The sequence below is a fragment of the Meles meles genome, chromosome 21, assembly GCF_922984935.1.
Source record: "Meles meles chromosome 21, mMelMel3.1 paternal haplotype, whole genome shotgun sequence".
Classification (NCBI taxonomy): Eukaryota; Metazoa; Chordata; class Mammalia; order Carnivora; family Mustelidae; genus Meles; species Meles meles.
In genome coordinates this window covers 21,633,270-21,654,200 of record NC_060086.1, presented here as the reverse complement: position 1 = coordinate 21,654,200, position 20,931 = coordinate 21,633,270, and the positions used below count along the sequence as shown (strand labels likewise).

The 20,931-nt window shown below is 54.6% G+C and overlaps 1 protein-coding gene across 3 annotated transcripts in view; it reads right to left on the bottom strand.

The window, feature by feature from the left end:
- Positions 1-20,931, bottom strand: part of GTF3C1 (general transcription factor IIIC subunit 1) — a 69,321-nt gene that overhangs the window by 10,256 nt on the left and 38,134 nt on the right. For all 3 annotated transcript variants that reach the window (XM_045993190.1, XM_045993191.1, XM_045993192.1), the window contains 17 exons: positions 20,656-20,759; positions 19,099-19,280; positions 17,363-17,635; positions 16,945-17,090; positions 16,254-16,351; positions 15,638-15,734; positions 15,348-15,525; positions 12,584-12,725; positions 12,085-12,220; positions 11,601-11,682; positions 11,271-11,459; positions 9,262-9,419; positions 7,508-7,650; positions 5,745-5,826; positions 4,952-5,064; positions 2,884-2,946; positions 1,935-2,028 (listed from right to left, as the gene is read on the bottom strand). In XM_045993190.1, the coding sequence (XP_045849146.1) occupies positions 1,935-2,028; positions 2,884-2,946; positions 4,952-5,064; positions 5,745-5,826; positions 7,508-7,650; positions 9,262-9,419; positions 11,271-11,459; positions 11,601-11,682; positions 12,085-12,220; positions 12,584-12,725; positions 15,348-15,525; positions 15,638-15,734; positions 16,254-16,351; positions 16,945-17,090; positions 17,363-17,635; positions 19,099-19,280; positions 20,656-20,759 (2,280 nt within the window). The remainder of the gene's footprint in view (positions 1-1,934; positions 2,029-2,883; positions 2,947-4,951; positions 5,065-5,744; positions 5,827-7,507; positions 7,651-9,261; positions 9,420-11,270; positions 11,460-11,600; positions 11,683-12,084; positions 12,221-12,583; positions 12,726-15,347; positions 15,526-15,637; positions 15,735-16,253; positions 16,352-16,944; positions 17,091-17,362; positions 17,636-19,098; positions 19,281-20,655; positions 20,760-20,931) is intronic.

Genomic DNA, 20,931 nt, shown 5'->3' with positions numbered 1-20,931 from the left:
GTGGCACACAGGCCTGAGGCGGGAAGCACTGCATGGGGCAGAGGGCAAGAGGCTGGAGACCGGCCGTGACACCACCGCTCCTGCCCTGTGGGCAAGTGCAAGCTGGGAGCCAGCTTCTCGTGGGAAGCCTGGTGTCTTCCGCTCTTCTCGTCCATGTGAAGGCAATGATAAGAGGGCATATTCCCCTGACAGCTGCGGGTGTGGCGCGGGAGCGCTCACGCTACGGAGAGGGCAGGAGGGAGTGCGGTGCAGCCTGCCAGATGGCCACCCACTGCCCTGCACGGCACCTCTCGGAAAAGTGGGGCTGTAGGGAGCCTAGCCGGGATCCTACATACAGCCTCTGCCCTTGAGAGGCCTTTGACTCCCCCAGCAAAGCCCAGACACCACCTGGAAATGGATCTGGAAGAATGACAAGCAGCAGCAGGACACTCTGGGGCTGGACTTTCTCGTGTGGTGGGCAGTTGGACTACCTCCCGAGGCCCTGTCCAGCTCAAATCCCTGCTAGGCAGCACAGCCAGAAGGGCCCTCCAGGGCCACAGGTAAAGTCAGAAATTGGGAATTTTATGGGCAATGGAGGCAGTAAGTAAAAAAAAAAAAAAAAAAAATTTTTTCTTTTTAAACAAGCTCAGGTCCAACAAGACAGAGAGCCAGGGGCCAGACCGGGGACGGTGTCCGTGGGACATCTGGCCCACCCCACCTATTCCGGTCTCATTCTTGGCATGTTCAGGCTCATACAAGGCTCTGGGCATGGAGGAGGGGGCCCCACGACCAGTCTCCCCCTAGGAAACACACACGCTTCGTGTGAATAAGTAGGGTTCAAGGGCTCCGTGGCACCAAGGGTGGCAAGAATGAGACGACTGCATGGCCCCCCACTAGACTGTCCCAGATGTCACCGCTGGACAAGCACCTGCACCTCACAGTGACGAATTCAAAGAAGAGACATGAACACTCAGTCTCCGGTCTGTGGGGGCCTGGCCATTGCTGTACAAGGACTGTGGTCACACCTGGCCACGGACTTTCACGAAATCACTGCATTTCTCCCCGAGTCTTCCTCATCTCCCTTGTGGCCAAAGTAATAAGCATCACCTGCACAATGTGGGCGGTGCCGAGGCTGGGTGTGCACCCCGCTGTCTCCCCCGGGGGCGCTCTGCTGTCTACACCCTGAGTCTGGAGACCGGCAGCACACTTGTCAGTCTCCCACCCGCTCTGCGGCCTCTGGGGGCGGGCCCGGGCCCACTTGCTGACCGATGTGGTCGTTAAGAACAAGGGAGGCACCGGCCCCGGTGATGTGGGGCAATGCAGGCCCTCCTCAACACCTCTCCGCAGGGGCCCGGGAACCACAGTCTCAGGTCTGACGGAGAGTGCTGTGAGGTCATGGGCCCTTGCTTCTTCACGCCTCTGAAACACATTTCCGTGCTCATGAATGAGTGCTGATACCAGCAGCTCCCCAGGCTCAGGACAGGGTCGAATGAGAAGCACCTTCCTCCTTCCCACTGTCACTCAGCCAGGACAGAGCAATGTTACTAATATGTGCTCAGAAGAGAGAAGCCCACGGCCCACAGAAAGGCCGCTTTCCCGCTCAGTGATCTCTAGCGATCAAAACAGCTCGACATCTCTACGTTCTGATAGGAGAAGGTAAGCGGCACAGGTCAGTCACTCCCTCAGCTCTGTCATGGCTCACGGCCTCATCTTCTGCATTTATACTCGACTTAAAACCTCCGCCCGGGGAAGGATTCTGGAAGTCACCGGATCCTGTCCCACACTTGGAAGATGGAGGAAGGGGGCACAGGAGTCTCTGGGGAAATCGGGCCACCCTCCCCCACCAAGAGTGCACAGCTGAGAAGACAGAGAGCGAGGGCCGCACTCGGCCCCCGCCCGACGGCCCGAGCCCCACAGCACTGCAGTGAGGCTGTCACTGGGTCCCCGTCACCCACCTGAAATGACCGGCAGGACTCCATCTGGCTGTCCGAGAGGGCCAGCGTGCTCTGGACCAGGTTCTGGAGTACCAGGAAGTGGATGTCATCCACGCTGAGGGACAGTGGGGAGGGGGCAGAGCACATGAGGCTGGGGGTCACGGGCACCGCTCAGCCTGGGCAGACGCAGTCTTTATTTAGAAAAAGTGATTCCCCCTAAAGGTGACCTGAATGCCAAAACTATTCACAAATCAAAACAAAAGAAGTGGTGGTTTTTAAGCCTTATTAACAGGTCAATTTTTGCAAGGAGAAACGTTTCCTCTTAGCAGGTAACGGGCGCCATACCCTGGACACGGGTTTATGTGACAACTGACGAATGCAGTTAGCGTTGAGATTTTTTTCACCAGTCTATGAGATCAAAAGTCGCATGCCCTATCTATCAGATCAAGAGTTGTATCCTCTACCAACTGACCTAGCCGTATGCCCCACTTTCCTCTAATCTTAAATTTTTCTCCAAAGAAGCTTCTCACTAAAATAGAACTAAAATCAAACTGAACACTGGTTTTCCAACATGGAAAAAAACAGCTGAGCTTTTCTAACCAGAGCTATGTGCAGAAAGCTCATGGGCCCGGAATTCAAATCCTTTGCGCCTTAATTCAATTCAATCCGCCTTAAGGCTGGGCCACTGATTCACAAGGCCAGGGTCAGCAAGCTTCTCCTGGAAGGAGCCGGATAAGGAAGACCTCGGGGTCTCTGAGGACTGCATGGTCTGTCGTAGCCACTCAACCTGATGCTCCAGGGCAGAAGCAGCACAGACGGCACATGGGCCAGGCGTGGCTGTGCTCTAGTAGAACTTTATTTTCAGAGATGGCAGGCGGGCTAGACCTGGCCCTGGGTGGCCCCTGAACCGGGCCCCCGGCAGCCTGACCAACCAGCTGAGGGAAAGGCCCTTGGTCAGTCTGGTGCTTACCTGTTCAGTTCATCTTCCTGCCTGGTTGGATCCTTTTCGTCTCCAATGGCCAAAACTCGGTATCTGCGTAAGGACCGAGAGACGAGCACGTCAGCGGAACATGGCTGACCGTCACTAACCAAGTGGAGGTTTGCTCAGTGTGGCCCTTCACTGGCTGGAGTGTTGGAGGAAATGCAGAACTCATCAATACGCAAAGAGTACATGTCAGTTACAATGAGAAAAAACCACGTTCTGCCCATCGAAAGAGCATGTTGTTAAAACAGTTGAGGAAACGAGGAATGTTCATTTTACGGACGGTTATCAAACAACATGGTCAAGTGTTTACTGGCAGAGAGCCACCATTAATCATTAAGGGAAGGGGATCTAACATCATGGGCCCGTTATGATTAAAAACAAGCTTAAGAAAGACGTCTGGAAGAAAATACCCAACCAAGAGAGTGGTTGTATTAGATAGCAGATTATCTCCCCATCTGTGTTTCTGAGCTTCAAGTAATGCTGCTTCCTTCTGCTCCCACCAAGCAAACAAACACAAGAGAAGTCCAATGAGCTAGCCATCACGCTACACAGCTAGGCAAGGAAATACAAGAAATCACAAAACTCAATTTTAAAGAAACATGGCCATTTGTTTGTAAGACATTTCTTTGGTTTCTATGATCCTAATATCAAAATTCATCCTGGCAACAGTAAATTCTTGAAATTTAGTAATAGGAAAAAGCCCCTTTTCAGAATGGAACGATTTTCAGTCAAAGTAGTCGGATCCATTTCCTTTTCTGCCTAGCCTGCCAGGATGCTTAAGATCAAATTCAGTTTTAAAACTGCTACAGCCGTGGGGCACCTGGGTGGCTCAGTGGGTTAAGCCTCTGCCTTCAGCTCAGGTCATGATCTCAGGGTCCTGGGATGGAGCCCCTCATCAGGCTCTCTGCTCAGCAGGGAGCCTGCTTCCCTCCTCCCTCTCTGCCTGCCTTTCTGCCTACTCGTGAGGTCTCTCTCTCTCTGTGTCAAATAAATTAAAAAACAAACAAACAAACAAAAACTTTAAAAAACTGTTACAACCGGATGGGACATCTTTCTCCCAGACAGTTCATGAACTCTCCTTAAAAACAGTCTCTATTTTAACTGTATTTTCTGTAACTAAAAGTTATCCCAATAAATTCACTAAAAATACGTGAGGTTATAAATTACAAACAAGTAAAGCGGGTTATATGAAGCGCTTATGAATATAAACCATGCCATTTGGAGTTCTGGGGGACAGTTTGCTGTAAAAACAAACACAAAACACAAAAAACAGTATCAGGTGCCAACTCCACAAAGGACTATAAATTGCTCCCTCGCTAGGCCTGGCACGAGCGGGCACGACATGACTTATTTGTTGGTTGAATCGAAGAACGAGATGAAGTTCAGGGAGCTGACCACAACAGTATCATACGGTTCCCAAACAGGAACAGATCAACGACCGTCACCTCTACAGGAAGATATTCATGAAAAATCCAGTGGCCAGAGGGACCGTCTCGATGAGGGAGGTAAGAAGGGATTCACATTTGGATTAAGCCGTGGAAACAGGCCTGGTTCACAAAACTCAAGATTTCCACATTTCATGGCTTCTGTGCTCAGAGCCAAGTATGTTCTCTGCAGTGGCCGAGCTGGAAAGAGCTGGGATGCTGGAGTTAGACCCACCGTGGAAGTTCAGACCTTGGCCTGTGGCTTATAAGCACCGTGGCCTTGGGTGAGCTACTTCTAGCTTGGAGTTTCTTTGTCTGTCAAATGAGCAATCCCAGCAAAAGCACACCAGTGGCTTGTGGAGGCCTGGGATTAATCTCCAGGACTGGACAGGGCAAGGCAGCAAAGCCTCGACGGGAGAAGGGAGTGGGCACCCGATGGGGTGCTAGGGTTGGCAGAGCCTGCCCATTTTCAAATTGCCCATGAGAGGATGTGAGGTGGTTCAGAGTCAAGGACATGGCAAGGTTACCCGTAAGGTCATGGAACTGCTGACCAGGGGAGGTGCCTAAGGCCGGTGATGTTTCCGCCTGCCCCACAAGGATCACACAGAAACCTCTCGAAAGAACCTCACCTGGCAAACAGCTCCTGGAGGGTGTCTGGGATTTCAAGGTTAGGATTCTTTAGAGATGAACTGAACTTCTCTTTGAGCTTCTCCACAAATTCTTTAAACTCACTGGCACAAACCTTTCAGTGTGAGAGAATGAGATGTCAAGCTCTCTCTCCCAGAAGGGAGGTTTCACTGGTACATCAAGAAAACCTTGTAACAAACTCCCACAGCAGCAACCTCCCGGAAACATAGACTGAGGAGCATGGCCTCCTTGGCCTCCCTGCCTCCCCAGCCTAGAGCGCCTACCGGGGAAGGTGACAGACACCCTCTGCCCAGGGATTTGGGGCAAGGAACACGCTGCTGGCCCTTACTCCTGCCCCACCAGCCACCGCTCCTCCCTCCCAAGCCCCAGACGGGAAGACCCCTGTGGGACCCCACTGTCCTTGCAGCCTCCCGTCCCTACACGTGTCCACCCAGAGAACTCAGAAACACTCACATCCTATCCTATTTGCCAGCTTTCTGGGGCATCCAGCAGTTTCAATTTCTGAAGAGCTGCCCTATTCTCTTAACGAAACAGGCCCAAGGCCCCACAGAATTGCAGAGCGGTGTGTCAAATTCTAACGTTTCTAAGAACAGAAGCTACAGCCCCATCAGATGAGGGCCAAAGCCCAAGAACTGAGCTGATTTCCCAGACATGCAGGGAAGATGTCCGTATCTGCAAGGCCGGCAGTGGGGCTGTGGGACCCGGACGACCAGACAAGAACCTATACCCCCTGCCTTCATGGTGGGACAAGCCTAGTGACCACACAGGGCCTACCTTAGGGTCTTCATAGTCACCTTTCCGATTCATGAAATCTCCCACAAGTGCCTTATCCTGGTACACCTCAGCGAGGCAAACCCTGCAGGAAGAGAGGACGAACGTGAGGTCTGGCGTCATAATGAGTCTGTCTTCAGAACCATGGGGAAGACTCCTATTCTAACACAGCTGGCTTCAGCTACCACGAGGTATGATTTACTTATACACCTGCTGGCTGATCACAGCTCTTAACAAGGAAGGATCTGGGGTCAGCCAACCCTGACTCAAGTCAGGCCTGCTGCTGCTCACGCTTCACACCTCTGCCTTCTCTGAGCTTCCATCTGCCACACGTAAACTGAGAAGAGCGGCTCCTGCCTGCCTGTCCTCTCAGGCATCCAGCCAGGACCAAACGAGATGCCCTATGTGACAGTGTACTATGAGTTTTAACTACCATCCAGGCCCTGGTGTTCACTATTCGTCAAAGCCCTCAATGTCCACAGACATCTTCATCTCTCTGTGACAAGAGAGCCTGACTTGGCCAAAAACAAATGCAGGGAAAGGCAACAGGTACTGGCAGGGTTCCTAGGAGCTGGAGACTTTCACTTCACAAAGAGCTTGCGAGGCAGCGCCCATCATTCCATTCTAGAGCTCGGGGAGGCGTAGCATCCCCAAGATCAAACGTCTGCTGAGGCCTGCTCCCAGGTGAGGGAGCCACCTCCAAGTGGACACACGCCCCGTGCCAGGCCACAGGCCCTCCCTCATGCTCCCGTCCCCTGGCTGCTCCTGCAGGACATGAGGAAGAACATCAGGAAGAGCCCAGGAAGACCAAGTTCCGGAGCGCACTCCACTGCCAAGGCCCTGTCACCCTGGCCAACCCATATCCTCTCTCTGGGGCCGTTTCCACTCTGGAAAGAAGAGGCGTTTGGAGCAGGTGACCAGAGCAGCGGCTCCCCACTGGAAAGCCCCTGCTGACCCCCAAGACATGTCTGGCTCCCATGGCTAGGCGTGGGACACTGGCGGCATCCAGGCCACAGAGGCTAGAAAAGCCACTAAACAGCCTATAGTGCACAGGACACCCTGCCCCAAAGCGTTATCCGGCTCCAAAGGTCAACACTGTTGAGGCTGAGAAAGCCTGCCGGGAGAAGTTTTCTCCACAATCCAGGGCTGGGCTGTTCCTCTCTACTACCCAGCTGACTGACTGCAGCCTGTGGCCAGAGGCTAGGAATCCAACAAGAACTAAGCCCTCCCACTGACCAATGGCAGGAACAACCAGTTGATGGAAGCGGTCCTTCCCAGCCCTGCCCCATGTCCCCCCTGCACCCCACTCGGATGGTCTCTGGCCCCGGGCACTCAAGCCCGTGCCTGCGGAGGGGGCTGTCAGGAGTCCGACAGGGCGGGCAATGGTGCTGTGCCCTGGCTGGGTGAGAATGAAGTGGGTGCGGTGGCCTCTGCCCTCACCACCTGCTGCTGAGGGCACAGTCAGTAAGCCACCTAGCCGGGATCGCCCATTTCTTCCCGGGCAGCAAAGGAGAACGGCACCTACTTACCAAGGCTGGCCCCAAGTCCACATAACACCGGATATGTGGAAGGGCCTGAAAGCAGGCCCGGCCCTTGAAAAAAATCACAGACCCGAACCCTGGGACAGGCTATGGCTGAGCAAGCGGACAGGTCGCCGCTCTCTCTGGATTTCAGAGTGGACTCTTCAGCAAAAGGGACGAGAGAAGACTAAAGAACTAGAAGCAGGGGAGGAACCTTGGCCCGAAGTTCCCAAAGTCCGAACTTACTTATAGTTCAGGTAGGCCTGTGGGTTCTTGACTATGTAGCGAGCTCTCCGTCCGACCGAGTGAGAGGTTTTATCCAGAGACTCTTCGAAGGTGGCGTGCAAGATGTCCCGCACAACCTGCCAGGGGACGAATGGGCCCTTCACCTGCAGCAAACACAAGCCGGGATGGAGAGTCAGACTCCTCAGTGTCCGCAGCCTGAACGGAAAGGAGGGAGGAGGGTACGTTCTGCGGCGTCTCTTTCCAGACTCTCGCATCTACAGACTGCCACCTCCGTGCCCCGCACCAGTGAGCTGCTAGCAAAGAGTAAGCCAAACCCGCCACGCCCAGGGGGAGAGGATGTCTTCTGGGAAGCAGCAGGTGCTCAGAGGGTGCTGGGTGCAGAGCCCGGACAGGAAGGGGGGCTTGCTGAAGGAAGGAGGCGGCCCAAGAACCTGTTACAACATAAGCAGGTGAGAGGAGGGTCTGCCGATCCAGAGCCGTGCGGGCTCTGCTGGCCCCTCCAGCTGCACGGAAGGGGGTCCCTCCAACCTGTCAGTGTTGCAATGAAAGGCCACTGCAGAGGGAAGGAACAGGTATTAGGGACAGTGACACATCTCTAGCTTGTTTCCGGGAGAAGGGATTGGGCTGGAATTTAGGAAGGAATGGGGGGGAACAGCATTTGGGAAAAGTGGTCAAGGAAAGGGATCCAGTGAGCCTGCAGGCAGAGGGCACCTGGGGCTGCTCCACTCGGCCGGCGTGCTTGAGGACAGGATACACACACTGGGCTCGGAGGGAGCCGCCCTACCCAGGCCACCCCGCGGCGTTACGACCTAGAAGGGCCCTGTACTAGGCAGTGGCAGAACTTGGTCTCCAGTGGCTTCGGCGAAGCGGTGCGGTCGGACATTTGCTATCTCGATACTCCCTAGGCCTTGCTGCAAACTCAGAAGATCCCAACGGTGCCAAGTGGCGGGAACAGACAGTCTAGGACAGTGAGGCCGCTCTGGGGAGGAGGGTGAGAATGTGATGCTGGCTCGGGCTACGGGGCTTTCTGGGAGGCAGTGACATGGGAGGAGAGAGGGAACGTGCTAGCCGGGAAGTGAGTTTCTCCCCAGCTGTTGGGGCTCAGGGACACGGGCCAGGAGGACCCGTGAGTGTGGGGGACGGTGGCACGGAAGGCGTGGAGCCAGGCCGAGGCCGCCATCACCACTCCACACTGATTCAGTACCTGGTGACCGAGCGGTCCCCATGTAGTTGGCAGCATGCGGGGGACCACAGCCACGAAAACAAATGACAAGCCTCTCTGCCTTGTGAGAAGCAGCCACGCCAATGGGTCAAGAAGGACCAGAAGCAAAGGCAGCAGCCCGTAAAGTCCATGTCCACGGGGCGCAGCAACATGTGGTAATTACTTCCAACTGGCAGGACCACCGAAGCCTTTCCAGAGACGATAAGCAGTTAGGAGAGACAAGAGAGGAGTTCTCCAGGCAGATGAGGGTGGGAGAAGGGGAGCGGGAAGTTCCAGACTCCCGGTAAAGACAGAGAGACCACCTCTGGGCTGGGTTAGCCTGATCTGGGTGTGCTAGCCCGAGACTGGAAAGAAATGCGTGCAAACGGGAGTATTCGCTTGTAGGATTTTGGGCAATGTTCTTCCCGGTGGCCAGGCTTAACAGCAGAGAGGAGTGCCCCACAGGCCACAGGGGTAAGGGGGCTCCCCACGGCAGGGAATGGCATGCAGCAGGTGCAAGCCAGGAAGGCACAGGGCCCCGGAGGCTGAGTACCTTGGTGTTGAGGATGTTGCTAGCGATGCGGCAGAGCACAAGCAGCCCGTCTTCCTGCATGGACCAGGTGACCCGCAGCCGGGTCATCCTCTGCAGCGCGCTCTGGTCGGCTTCGTCATGGTAGCGCAGGCTGCGGCTTTTCTCCTGGGGGGACTCTTCTGAGAATACCAGGGGGAGAAGAGAGAGAGCCTCTAACAACTGGTCTGGAGCTGCCCCACAGAGGGGAAGGGCACATACTTGGCTGGGGAGCTCTGACCAAGGGCGTCGGGAGCCAGATAAACTAACCACATTAAGACTCGGGCCAGGAGATATAGATAGATAGATAGATACTTTTATTTTTATCTTTTAAATTTTTTCTTTATACCCCTTTGGTCAAGTTTCATGGGGACAGGCGGGAGGCCTGAATGCAGCCTGCCAATCTCCAACTCTTCCCACTGTGGGGCTAGGTGCTCTGAAGGCATCCGGGGCTCGCTCCGGGCCCCCACCATTCTCTGGTATTGTTGCATGAACCCTGGGGCACCATGGCAACAAGGCACAGCCCACAGGGTTGCCTTGAGGCCTGAACCAGACTGGGTATAAAACACCAGGGCGGTGCCAGGCACCAATGTTTTGGAATATTTACTGCGTGCCAAGCACCGCTTTAAGCTTTTTACATATGACAACTCATAATTAAAAATACTACTTTGCAGAGCGCCTGGGTGGCGCAGTCGGTTGAGTGTCTGACTCTCGGTCTGGGCTCAAGTCAGGATCTCGGGGTTGTGGGATCAAGCCCCTCATTGGGCTCTGTGTTTAGCGTGGACTCTGCTTGGGATTCTCTTCCTTTCCTCTCCTTCTGCTCCTCCCCCCACTGCCCTTGAAAGCACTCTCTCGCTCTCTCTCTCTCTACAATGAGTAATAGAATCTTTAAAAAAAGATACTACTTTGCACCAGCCCTAAAAGGAGGCAGGTGTCATCCCCATTTTGTAGCCGAGGAATGTGAAACACAGTGATTTGCCCGAAGTCACATAGCCCAGTCAGTAGGAGACACGGGATCTGAACCATGAGCTCGTAGCCACTAGGTTTTTTCAACGTCTCCTCCCCTCGGGGAGATACTGAAGGCAGTTTCACAAGGTAAACACCATATGCTACTGCCCATTCCAAGAGACTATTTGCTTGGGAAGTTTTTCCAAATTAAGGCAAAAGAAAAGTAGGGCGTGAACATTTGGGATTCCAAGGGACACCACCACCGTATTTTGCCTTGTGATGAATTCAGGTCTCTGTGAGCCAAAGTGATCTCATGCATATATCAACAGGCTATGCTGAGGGGGCCTTTCCAACAGACACAAGGCTACTTGGTACAAACACCAGCCCAAGAAACCACCAAAAACAGGTTCCCGTTTAAACATCCTGTTCTCGTCTGAAAGCGATATAGCTATGAGATTGTTGGTACAACACACAGACCACTTAGAGGGTGGAAAGGTGGTCGAAGAAACACGCCAATCTCCTCACTGTCCTCCTGCCATCCTTTGCTACAAAGACTTGCCCAGGTGAAGATTCCAAAATGGCGGCGTTAGACACGCCTCAGGGCTTCCTGAGATTGGAAGAGATTCTGCAGGCCTGACCGACTCCCCCCCTTTCCTTTAATTTGCAAACACAACATGACTTTGGCCTGATTAACGTCATGCAGACATTAAAAACCAAACCGCAGGGAATGACAGGATTGGGGCTGTGATGAGATTTCTGCCAAAGACTTTCCAATTTCCTCAGGTGAGATGGGAGTTAGAAAACTGAAGTGAGAGGGGTTTCCAAGGGAGAAGACAGAGAAAGCACATGAGGAGCTCGCGGATCTGTCTGCCAGCTCGACCCGAGGGACAGATTGGCAACCATACATGAGCCCCCCAGACAGCAGGGAAAACAGAACCCCAAGTCTGAGGGCAGAGGTCACAATGGCCGCAGAGCCACGACTGCCTGTCTCCGGGCCGGGAGGTACAAACACAAGGCCCAGCAGACGCAAACGAGTATTACAAAACCTTTTCTCTTTCTCTTGATCTTCTTTCCAGGGTCCCTCTTCAGCCGCTTGCGCTTCTGGCTCCGTCCGCCCCTCACTTTCCGGTTCCTGTCCAGCGTGGGCTCTCGATCCATCTCGAACTGCTCTTCCCGGTCAGTGCAGAGCCCAGCTCCCACTCTGGCTTCCCCCCAGATGTTCAACCTGCCCATGCCTACAAACGAGCACGGGAGGTGGGCGTCTTAGGATGAGCCCCGCAGGGGCCAGAGACCCAGCAGAGCCTGCCGTGGTCTGTAGTCACGTAGCCCGCGTTGGCCCGGCGTCTGTTTCTGGGGTGAACGCCCCGCACACGTACCTCCAGCACTGAGCGGCAATGGGCGCTTGGACAGAAATGTCTGGAGCCTCACCATGAGCCCATTTTCAGAAGCAGTGTTCTCCTAAAAGGCAAGCGCAGCCCTGGAACGAAGCAGGGGCTTCCCCGAATCCCCAGGGGCCCAGAGCATCAGATGCTCAGAGGTGTTCAGGTTTCTGCAAAGGCCGGGCTGGGGGGCGGGGCAGGCTGCTCTAGGGGCCAGGCTGCTTCTGGGCCCTCCCTCACGTCTGACCTCTGTCTCATGTCAGTTAGAATGCACTGAAAAGACAGAGGCTGGGCCAGATCGATACACCTACCATACATGTGGAAATAAATATTTGGGCCTCTGGTCAACTGCTGTTCTATAGTTCAGAAGCAGGGAGCCAAGTCGGGTGAGATGGAGAGGGATGGGTAGCTCTGCAGCTCCCGGTGGGGGGAGGGGTGCCCGCGCCCCCCCCACCCCCCCACCCCCCCCCGCCGGGCCCACCTTCCTGGCCTTGCTGATGATGTAGCTGGTCCAGATCCAGTTGCGCTTTAGGTGCCCATAGAAACTGGAATCGAGCCCGGCGGCTCCCAGCCCGTCCCCGGGGATCAAGCCTTCATCCACAACTTCACGGCTTCCCCTGAGGGGCGGGAAAAGCAGAAAGAGAGCCCCTCTTGGGAACTAAAAAGGGAACCCGAGGGTATTTTTTCTAACTTTTACCTTTACCAGTAATAACTAAGAGAAGCAAAACACTTGTCAATCCGCCAGATACATAAAATTCCCAATTTTCACATTTTGGTAACTGATTTTTTGGAACAATATGGCCCACGGCCACCAATCTGCCCCACAATCCCAGAGCCTGGGACAGTCCCAGGCTGCCATGCGGAGCCAGACTCGGAGGGGCTGGAGCCCATGGGGCACGAGACGCTGTGGCCCCGCACTTGGGGGTGGTGCGTGGGGCGCGGACGCACTTGGGGACAGTGTGTGCGGGGCAGGGACGCACGTGGTGTACTCCATCATGGCGCATTTGCGCTCCAGGTTGTGCTTGTCAATGGCGCTCTCCTGCTCCTTCTGCAGACTGCCTTCCTCATCAAGACCCTGGTCCTGCGCGCTGTTCTTCCTGACACGCGGGTAGCGCACCACACCTGGGAAACAAGACACAGGCATCCCTGACGCCGCCGTGCGGTGGCAGCTCTGCATGGCCATGGCGCGCGGCTGGGGGTGAGAGAGAGACCCCGCTCCCTGACCAGAGGACGGGCTCTGAAACTGGCAGAACATCCTCTTCGTAGAAATGTGTTCTCATCGATGTCAGGAGGGTGACCCCGAGGGAAGGAGCTGTACTCTGGCTGACCTCCGCTAAGCAGGGAAGGTAAGCCAGCAACAGAAGAACCCAACAGGGGTGGGGAATCAGGAGCAGAGAAGCCCCGAGGCTTTGTTCCTCGGGGGAAGCCCGTGGAGCTCCCGCACACCCGCACAGAGGGAGCGGGAAGCAACACTGACACACGTGCCAGTGGCTGCGGGGTCAGGATCAGCAGGGAGCCGGACCAAGAGCTCAGTGCGGGGGTCAGTTTCCCTGGGCCCAGTGGGGGACTGAGGGGCAGCCAGATGTTTCCTGCACGCCCAAGAGGTGCATTAACATAGCTGAGAAATCACATGCTGTTAATCCACAATAAAGAACACTGCCTTTCTTGCAAGAATTTCGAAACTACACTTGACTGCTGCGGGAGTCAGGCAAAGGCAGGCTACGGTGACTCACAGGGTATCAGCGACAGTCTTCTAACACCCTTGACAGCAGACCTGGGCAGGGACTGGCTGGGGGCGAAGGGGCAGAGGAGAGCCCTTGCCCCACAGCTCTCAGCCGGTGTCTACATAAGACCCCATGTTCCAGCCTGGCTTCAGCCCAATAAGGGGTGGGGCTGCTGTTCCCAGCTTAAAAATGGAGGCAAAGCTCAGAGAGGGCTTCCAAGGGGGCCCAAGGTCATGCATTTGAATGGCCAGTTGAGCCTGGGAGGACCTGAGGCCATGCTTCGAAGGTGTGTCACCTAGCTGTTGTATTCAAAATGCAGAGGAGGTCATCCCCACACTGGACAGGGCCAAGAACCCGCACTTCATCGGGCTCCCCGGGGTGCTCCTGGCACACGCCCATGCTCAGAGCCCTGTGCTCGAAAGGATGCTCACATCCTGTTATATGGTGCTTTTCCCTCAGTCCTCGGGGCAGAACCTCCTCGAATGTTTGTTGAACGAAGGGACAATCGAAGCCTGATGAATAGAGTCTAAGCCTCCCCCATTTCTGCTCATGAACACTAAAAGGGATGGAAATTCACCAATTGTCAAGCCTCAACAACTCTGGTACAAATAACATACTGGTCCATAAATTTTTATCTGGGTATAAAATGCAGGGGAATTAGGGCACTCTACAAATCTGAAATGGTAAAAGTCTAGCTCACTGAATGCCAGAGGCTTCTATGAAACACACAGGTCTAAAAATCTGTCCGGACCCATCACATTAAAGGTTCTACGTACACGGGCTCATTACCTGCCAGCACTAAGTAATTCTACCAAATAAATGTGGGGCTCCTGCTTTGCAAAAAACGACGTTCAGGACTGATCTTTTGGCACTGACCGGAGGAAGGGAAGAGGGCTCCTCTCCCAGGGGCAGACTGGATGTGCCAGCCCTCCTCCTCGCAGAAGGGGCAAGAAGAGACCAGATGGAATCTGGCTCAGAGTGTAGAGCAAGGATCTATGGCCTTCACACACCCTCCATCTAGTCAATCAACATTTATGGGACGTCGACTGTGTACCAGGCACTTTGGGACACCAGGGGAGGGAAGTCAAATTTCCTGGGCCCAAGGAATCCTGAGAAGGAAATCAGAGGACAGTATAAGGTGCTGGAGAGGCTTTCTCAAAAGAGTCGAAGCTTGATGTAGGCGTGGCCGCTGCCCGGTGGACATAGGTCCGAGGATATTCCAAGGACAGGAAGAAGAAGCAAGCTAAGGCCTTATCCCTAAACCCAACTCAACTGACCGTCTGATCTGCTCATTTCTTCCTCCAAAATATCTCCCACACCAAATACACCGAAAAACAAAACAAAATAAAAAACAAAAAACCCCGAACAAACAAAAACCAAAACACCCTACAAAATATCTCCCAAGTGCCCCCCTCCTTCACGGTCACCAGCGGACGGCTCTCTCTTAGAAAAGAGTCATGGCTCGGCTTCTGCTCTCAGGCCCTCAGTCGGTTCCCCACCCAGCAGGCAGGGCGGACTTCTCCCTGCTCTTAGGACAAAGCCGGTACCAAGTCCTGCAAGGCCCCCAGCGTCTGACCCGCCCCCACTGCTCCTCCAACTGCAGATGCGGCTCTTCCCCCCAGCCACGCCAGCCTCTGCTGTCTCTCCAACAACACACTTGCTGTGCCCGTGCCTGCGGGGCTCGTCCCCAGCTCTGGGCTTGGCTGGCTGGGGCGGGGATGGACGGGTGTGATGGGGTTAGGCCCAGGAGATGCCAGACACAAGGTGCTCAACAAATTCCTACTGCATGCACGAGTGAATAAGGACCAAGCAGAGTGGTCTGGGTGAAACGTGTTTCTGAATGGGGAGCCCCCCATTCAGAGCCCACTGCCCTCCTTTCTAAGGCAGTCCCAAGGATACTCTAGGTTTCCGGGAAGCGGTATGAAAAGCAACAGCCGCTTCTAGGGTCCTCTCACCAGGAACCCCGGCGATCACCCGGGAAGCAGGGGGAGCGGCGGGGTCCCACCCAGAGCCACAGTACCTAACGGGGTGTTGAGACAGACACACTGCAGATCGAACCAGTAGTTCTCCACGTCCTGCATGGAGTTCAGGACGTACAGACGCCGTTCGAAGGGCCGGCTGCTGTGGGCCAGGTTGTAGTGCGGGTCACAGATGGTGGTGTCAACGATGACGGCATTCTTCTTCAAGAAAATGAAGACCTAGAGACACGTGGACAGGGCGAAGAAAGAACCTCAGAACCGCCGCAGGTCAGCTGCCCGCAAACCTCTCAGCCATCAGGAACGCCGTTCACTCGGGTGTAAGAGATGTTACCTGGTCTTTATCCTGAAACTTTTCCGTGGGGCCGAACTGCAGCAGCCCCATGTGGCACAGCCTCTGAAGATTCTCCACCACAGAAAAAATGTAACGTCTGGAAAACAGAGGAGAGGGGTGGGTTCCAATCGCTGCACACTCGGCGGTGGTCAGAGGGTCTGTGTCTCGGCTGAGGGATGCGACTCGTTCGTGGCCATGCCCTTCTAGCTTGTGGGAGCTGGAGGACTGGCCTCGGGCTGGCCCGGCAAGAGGAGAGCCAGATTCTGCCCCTTCCCAACACCCAGCCAGGGCAATGGAGCCTCAATCCTACATGGGAACTGATTCCCAAATGCAGGAGGCAAAAGGGAAATCCCTCCCCAATACTTGCGGTCTTTACTGGCAGACTTTAGGTTCTTTTAATCTTGAAATGCAGTAATAAAATTCACCAGCCTGCACCTCATTTGCCCCTGTGCTTTTCCACAAGGCTCCTAGGACCACTGAATGAAGGAGAGCCTCGTGACTGTGCAACCTGGCAGGCAGAACTGTTCCCACTTCCTGGTGAATGATCACTCAGAGCCCTCGCTTCAGGCAGGCTGCCGGACCCTCGGCCAGTCCACGTCCATCCCGGGAGCCTCACCTCTTGTACAGGAGCTGCTGTCGGACAGGCCTGGGCAGAAAGCGGATCAGCGTGTGCTTCTTCAGAGGGTCGTTCAGAAACTCCTCAAGGTCATCTACCTAAGAGGTCATGTGCAGGATTAGCTCACCCTCAAGGCCAGGGTCAATGACGAGAATCATGCAATATACGCACCACTTATTGGGCAGTGGTCTCTCTGAACCCATTTTTTCCTTTTGCTGTATTTACTGAATTTCTAAAACATACTTTATTGTTACAACATAATTACTTGTCTATCTGACCACACTAACTATAAGAACACATCTTTAAAGTATTTCCCTTGACCTACCAGGCAACCCTACACCTATCCAATCATTTATCTATCTCTATCCATCCATCCCCTCTATCCATCCATCTACCCATCCTTCCTTCTATCCACCTACCCATCCAATCTGACCATCTATCCATCCATTCTTTCCACCATCTTTCTCTCCATCACCTAGCCTCCCTTCCTTCCTCCATTCCTTCTGTCCTTCTATGCACCCATCCGTCCATCCACCCAACCATCTAATCTTATCTTTTCCTCCCACCCTCCGTCCATGCATCCAGAGAACTGCACGTCTCAAAGTATCTTCCCTTGACTGGGTGAACATAGGTTTTCTGGCCTACAGCTGAGGGACCAGCCCCCACCAACAGCCCCAGGAGTCATCAGTACCTTGTAACTGACTTGCACAATCTGAACAAAGATGGAGAGGGGCAGGCAGAGAAGAATGTCACTGACGAGGGCCCAGCCAAAGCCAAAGTCCTTGTGGACTGGGATGGGAGGGACGTAGCGTTTCCACGAGGCTTCATCCACATACACTAGGAGAGAATCAGGGTCAGTGTCACAGGAAAGGTCCCAGTCTTGGCGGGGACATGACATCGTCCTAGCAGGTCCTGACTCCTCCTCATCACAAACTCGGGTAAAACCCTTCTTGTCAGGCAAGAGGCCCCGGGGTCGAGGAGGTCTGGAATACGACTTTCTTTTGATCGGGGCACTGTGGGGATCCGGCCAGTTCAGATGCTAAGGAGGAGGAGGCACTAGGACTCCTCTCGGGATGCCACTGGGTGCGCCTGCCGCGGGAGCACCTCACCTTCCTCCGTGGGGAGCTCCACTTCTGTCTCCAGGAGGGTTCCATCTTGGCGGTCCTTGGGTGCGGCATCAGAGGAGGCCCCCAGGTCACTTCTGGAGGAGGGCAGGACTCCCATCCTGCCTGGGTCCTGCCTTCTCCTCGTACTGCCGAGGCCCGGCTTGTCCCCCAGGCGGCTGGTGGGATGCCCATAGATTAGGTACCACAGAAACACGTGTATTGCCCGCAGGCGAGGCATTTTGGGCAGAAATCCTAGAGAGCGGCCGAGTCCTGGAACTGAGGTGAGAGAGCGGGGAGGGCAATGCTTGAGAACTCCCAATTCACTCCAAAACCACTGAGTGCCACTATGTCCCATGTGGCAGGGAGACAGCACACATCCTTACTCTCACCGAACTTACTTTCCAGGGCAAAGGGCACAAATAACAAGATACTGGGAATCATGTATCAGAAAACAAAGTGAAGAAGGGGGAGGATCGGGCCGTAATTTCACCTACAGGACAAGCAAGGTCCTCAAGGGGGCAGGGCGAGGGCACGCAGATACCTGGGGACGTGGCCCCCCGGGGACAAGCGCGAGGTGCTGGAGACGCGCGTGCGCCCGCCACATTCAGTGGAGGGCTGGGAGGCCGCAGTGATGGGTGCAACAAAGGCGGAGGAGGGCGCAGCAGGTAAGGTGAAGTGTGACGGAAAGGGACAGCCCTGGAGAGGGCCTGCCCAACCTCCACACAGGGCAACCCCCTGCCCCAGCTTGATGGGGCTGTGTAAAACACCCCCGTATCTAGGTTCTTTCAAAGCATCCTGTTTGTTGACGCAAATGAAGTCCTGCCTGGCTTTTCCTGGGGAGAGAAGCCAGGTGAGGGAGCAGGGAGCCACAGGAACAGGGGGAGAGGACGAGCAGCCAGGAGGCCCTCCTCCACCGCCATGCCCACTGGAGAGACACCTGCACCGTCTTCTGTCTGCGCAAGTGCGGGCACTGCTTGGCCGCACCTGCTCCTGCCCGGGACAGCCTCTCAGGGCCTAAGCCCAGAAGACCAAAGGCAGGCTGCACTGCTGGGACAGGATGTGCAGAGAGGGAGGTCACACAGATGGCCTCTTCTGCCTCGGATCGCAGGTCTGCGGGGCCATGTGCCCCCACCAGGACATGGTCTATGCCCTGTCCAGTCATCTCTGTCCTCCGCCAATGTGCATGTTTATGGCCAGGAGAGGTGTGAAGCTGCAAAGTCCCCCCTCCCCCCCGGCCTTCGGCACTTGCCCTGCACGTGTTCACATTGGAGTGGCCAGGTGGGGGCCCAGGGAGGAGGCAGCCCCGTCAGAGAACGGACTCCGGGAAAATCATACAAACATTCAAAGTCCTCAATGACCATAACTACCAGGAGGGATATGAGGTCAGGAGAAACAGATTTTCTGTAGCTTAGAGAACACTCCAGCCCAAGGACACTGAGCAGAAGGAACTCACCTCTGTGACTAAGTCCTCATGTTAGGTATGACCTAGCACAGTTTCACCCGAGCCTCCTGACAGCCCTGTGAGGTATGCAGGGCAAGAAGCATGCCCACTGTCCAGATGGAGAAACTGAGGCCAGCAGCGGCCATGGTACCAGCACCCCCATGATCCAGCTAGTGATTGAGACCTGCTTCTTCCAACTATAGCCCCGTGTCAGAATGAGGCACGGCGTGACTCAAACATCGCCATGCAGACAACCCAGGGCACAGTGCCGGACGCCGACGGAGAGCTGCTTGTTTACCTACAACAGGGTTGTAATTTTTCAGCTGGGTGATGCCCATCTTCTCATCGGTTTTCTTCACCCGTCCGCTTTCCGGTTTAGAGGAAGCATTCGGCTGAGAGTCTCCTGATCCGCTTGGACCCTCTTTTCCTTGACTTTCGTCTTCAACTTCTTGAGGCGCTGGAGGCTGGGGCACCTTCACCCTGCAGTTCAAATACAAGATCGATAGCATGCTGGGAGAACGAGGACTGGGAGGAAGGACATGGTCCACCCTTGGGAATCAGACGCAGCCACTGGACCCTGGAGTTTCAACCTCCCCTGCCTGTTGGAGGCAAGCAGAAGATGTGAATGAAAAAAAATGCATCGGGTCACTGGACATTCGGGGGTGACAGGGGCTGTGGGGACCTGCCGAGGGCACCCCCACCTATTGGCCAGCTGCTACCTTGTAAGAAAGGTAGCCAATGTGCTAGGTCCTCTGACACATTCAGAAATGCCAGGGATCTGGGGTGCCTGGGCGTGGCTCCGTCCACAAAGCATCCAACTCGTGACTTGGCTCAGGTCATGACCAAAGGGTGGTGAGATCGAGCCCCGTGTCAGGCTCTGAGCAGCAGGCAGCCTGCTAGAGATTCTCCTTCTCCCTCTGCCCCCATCCCTGCTCACATTTTTAAAAAATATATTAAAAAAAAAAAAGGAAGTGCTAGAGATCAGGAATTGATGTAAAATCCATCAGCAACTCAGCTCCAAGTACATAAACCAAGGTCTGCGATTCCCATGGAACCCTGTGCCTGCCCAACGGCCACGTCCAGTTTAAGCTCAGCTAAGAATTTTCTTCCAGCCCTGAGTTTTCTCAGTCCGTGAGACAGTTTATGAACAAAATTAGAGAAGGCCTCAGAAATGCAAGCAGGGGCGCCTGGGTGGCTCAGTGGGTTAAGCCGCTGCCTTCGGCTCAGGTCATGATCTCAGGGTCCTGGGATCGAGTCTTGCATCGGGCTCTCTGCTCAGCGGCGAGCCTGCTTCCCTCTCTCTCTGCCTGTCTCTCTGTCTACTTGTGATCTCTCTCTGTCAAATGAATAAATAAAATCTTTAAAAAAAAAAAAAGAAAGGCAAGCAGGCTGTGAGCCATCAGGAGACCGAGTGAGCTTCCTACTTCACAGGGCCCGTGAGTCAAGAGTGCTCTGTCAACACCATTAGGCAGAGCGGAATGAAAAACGTTAGGGCCACTTTTTTTTTCCCCTTAAAAATCAAGAAATTGGGGGCACCTGGGTGGCTCAGTCAGTTAAGCATCTGCCTTTGGCTCAGGTCACAATCCTGGACTCTGGGGATGGAGCCTTGCTACAGGCTCCCTGCTCAGTGGGGAGTCTGCTTCTCCCCCTCCCTCCCTCCTCTGCTTATCAAGCTTGTGCTCTCTCTCTCAAATAAAATCTTAAAAAAAAAAAAAAAAAAAAAAGATCCAGAAATTGCTCCTAAACCCGTGAATACACTGGTCTCCCCTGAGTATAAAGGGCAAAAAGTGCTACTGGCGGGGACACAAAGACCAGGCAGCTTGCCCGTGGATTCCTGCGAGGGGCCGCCACTTGCCTGTTTGCTGTGCTGGAATTGGAGATCCGGAATCGGACCTGCTCGATGGCGCTTCTCACCAGCGGGTCATTCTGGTCCATGGACGGGTGCACGACCAGATCCACCTGTGGAGTGAAAGGTCAGAGTGTCCCAGAAGGGCAGGGGAAATGCTGAGGGAGCCCTAGCTCTGCACCTTGCTTCTCGGTGGGTGCCTCCTGTTCTCATTAGCATTTCCAAGAGATGTCTGGGACCAAGACGAAAGGCCATTACGATTTCTGGCATCAAAATTTCTCGAGC